At 43.6% G+C, this 3,031-nt stretch overlaps 1 protein-coding gene across 1 annotated transcript; it reads right to left on the bottom strand.

Moving 5' to 3' along the window:
* Positions 1–751: 751 nt before the first annotated feature.
* On the bottom strand, positions 752–2,092 carry LOC148008379 (microbial Terpene synthase-like protein 13). Its single transcript, XM_087674263.1, has 2 exons — positions 1,585–2,092; positions 752–1,392 (listed from the first exon to the last, which is right to left on the bottom strand). The coding sequence occupies exons 1-2, from the start codon at positions 1,841–1,843 to the stop codon at positions 752–754; spliced, it is 900 nt and encodes a 299-aa protein (XP_087530389.1). The 5' UTR covers positions 1,844–2,092.
* Positions 2,093–3,031: the final 939 nt, after the last annotated feature.

Here is a 3,031-nt window from a genome sequence, read left to right as displayed (position 1 = left end):
TAAGACTATTCCTTGCCTATAAGGTATAGAAATGAAAATTTGCGGTTAAGGGGTTGCTTTTCGTGTAGTTGTCATAGTTATCATAAGCCAAAACTACTCCTTGAAAGTGTCCACTTGGTTTTTCATGCATATGATCTATTGTATTTAGTGTATGTGTACATTTGGAAAATTGTGTCCTACTGTGAGTAGATAGGTCTTTAAAGAGGGATGCATTCTTTCAATTACATAGTATTATCATTGGATCTCTATATCCCTAGTTTATGAAAGAATAGTCCACTACATTATAGTTTTCTATATATGGGCTTTTAATTAAAATAGCTCTCTTAGATATCTTCAAGTTTGTGCATACTATGTGTAGTGGTTTGATACAAATAGATACTCACCATTCTACAAAAGTAATTTTTGTTTGAATGGATTCCCCAACTTAAATGAAATATAAGAAGCTTCACAAATTCACTATGGCATATTGTGGAGATTGACAAGAAATAGATGTAACACTACTTGTGACTTTAACTAATCAGTATTTTGGATAAATTTGCAACTTTTGCAACGAGATGAGATAGAACATAGATATTCCACATTGAGTAATAACAAGTAGTAATGTGATTAATATGAGGCTTTATTCATGGAAGAATGTGTACAGCTTTTTTGTGGGGTAGGCTACCAACCATGCTTAGATGAGTCGTCATATATGTCTTCTCTATTTAAGGAGAGTTGTAGAGTCACATTAGTTGATGAGATCATCACTAGACTAAACTCTATAGCGTAGACTACATAGGGTCCAAGTAATGATTGCAAAGAGGGTGTCGTTAGCAGCCTCAACATAGCCTTGCAAGGATGGATTCCATGTAATGATTTTATGAGATAATTGTACACGATCCTTGTCCCTGTCCTTGATCATAGCACAAGCTTGAGAGAGAGCTTCTTGGAAGTCCATGATCTTGTGAGTTGGGCAAGAAATCATTCGGTCATTCTGATAGTGCAATATTGTGATTAGGTTGATGTAGTCCCCTTTACAGTACTCAGCATTAAACGAAAGAACATCATTGATCCAAAGCACTTGATCAGCCATGGCTTGATATAGGTTTTCCAAGAGTGGTTGTGATAAAGCCTCATCGTCAAGCTCCATATTAAGGTCAAACTCACAAGCAACGAGGCAAATCCTAGCAGCTCCATCCTTACGACGAAGGGGGATGTATTGATGGAGGCTAGGGAGCTTGTTCTCCTCTCTCAATGCTACAATAAGCATCACACCGGTGAGATAGTCCACAACTGCTTCCTGCACACGCTTGTAGTGCTTAGGCGACATGCCTTGAGCTTGCATATCAGCTGCCCACTGCACTCCCATCTCGATCACCAACTCTTGTTGGGATGATTGGTGTTTGGAGATGCCTGTATCAAAGAAACGCCCCGTATTTCTTTAAAGTTAGTGCTAAGTTTTGATATTGTAACACTCGGAATGAAAGTAACGGGGGGGTGAAAACATCTTTCCTAGCGTAAATGAAGAAGATGGGTCATTCCATGGAAGCCTCATTCGAGCTCCCCATGGAAGCCTCCTTGAGCCTCGTTATGGAAATGGTATACCTTTAGGCTCATTCGTAAGGGAGCTGTGGAACACGTCAGTAAGGCCGGCCGCGGCCACGGCAGCGGGCCCAAACATCGTCATGAGCTGGCGGGAGCAGAAGGCGCGAGCACACTCGAGGTTGAGGCCGAGGATGTGCTGGCCGTCATCGAAGAGGTCATCTAGCAGGAATATCCAGTGCAGGAGCTTCACCAGGGTGAAGGAGCGGGCCTTTGAGGTGCCGCTGGGGTACATCAAACACGACAGGCTGGCGTAGTTCATGTCCAGAAGATTTTGGAGCTACTCGTGGGGGAGGCCATGGGCCTTAAAGAGGCCGGTAGTCCACTCGCGGCTCTGCTCCTCTAGCGACGTCCGAAGGGGATGGCATCTACGGTCCAAGGGGCAGTATTGCAGAAACTCATCATGACCAATATTAGTCATAATTCCGTCGCCACCGGCGATCATCAGCGGCAGGTTCTTGTCCATTGCGCTCTCTCTCTCTCTCTCTCTCTCTCTCTCCCTCTCTCTGTGTAATACGCTGCTTTCTTCACGAATACGCTACTCCATCCCCCATATATTTATGCTCGTTGTTGTGGGCCAGCCAGTGCAGTCGCAGATATCTCCCAGCGGCAAGCTCTCTTGGCGAAAATTGATTAAAGCCGTGCATCAATGCCGTGCAATGAGAATAACTGGGCGGTGCGAATGACGACAATGCGGCGGATTCAGACAGCTGCGGTTCAAAGAGGATCAGCCCTCCATTTTATGGCTGGGGTCCGGTCTTCTTTACTTAAGCGAAAGGGATGATCGCTATTTCCTCCTACTCTAGGTCGGTGGCTCTAGGCTTACGTATGCAGCAGCGCCACGTTACCATTTAGCCTGTGGTGGTTTGCTGTCGTCGGGATGCAGGCGCTTTAACCATCACATGGTAACACAAGGGAAGAAAAAGTAACACTCTCGAAAGAGTAGACTCGCCTTAGCATGCTATGTACCTTTCGACCGTGAAGCAGGTAGGCTTCACCGTAAAGTAGGTAGGCTTCAGGTACTCTCCTCAACAATCCTTTTTCTATCGCCAATGCATGCTTTGAAATAATAGTTACTTTGAAATGTTTGGATGACTGCGATTGTGATTCTGGTTGTGTCACTCTTACAAATTCTATTTCCATTGGTGTATATGTAACACACACTAGAAGGAAGATGGTTGCAGATGTGTTTTGTGAATTAGGAAAAGAAGTTTGGGGCACATCTACAACTGCGTTCATTTTTAGATTTGAAGACCAGATTTGAGTATTTGGATTACAAAATCTCAGTTCAAAAGCATTGTCTTCTAGGATTTAGGTATGCTTGAATGGAGCCAAGAATGCATGTCATATACCTTCAATGCTTCAAGGATGTCCAAATATATGTTGCGTGTCAATATTAACAGCAGATCTGACCTTATTTCAGCTCTGTACAACTGTCCCACAGTTCATA

This window comes from Lygodium microphyllum, unplaced genomic scaffold (genome assembly GCF_053477565.2).
Source record: "Lygodium microphyllum isolate KBCC unplaced genomic scaffold, Lygodium_microphyllum_v1.1.10 scaffold_153, whole genome shotgun sequence".
NCBI lineage: Eukaryota > Viridiplantae > Streptophyta > Polypodiopsida > Schizaeales > Lygodiaceae > Lygodium > Lygodium microphyllum.
This window is presented reverse-complemented; position numbering and strand designations above follow the sequence as displayed.

What these genes read in the sequence shown, in the direction of transcription:
- LOC148008379 (XM_087674263.1), bottom strand. Translation starts at nt 1,843, where the DNA reads ATGAACTACGCCAGCCTGTCGTGTTTGATGTACCCCAGCGGCACCTCA. An exon ending in CCTTACGAATGAGCCTAAAG is followed by an intron (nt 1,393 to 1,584) that starts GTATACCATTTC and finishes TCTTTGATACAG; the next exon opens with GCATCTCCAAACACCAATCA.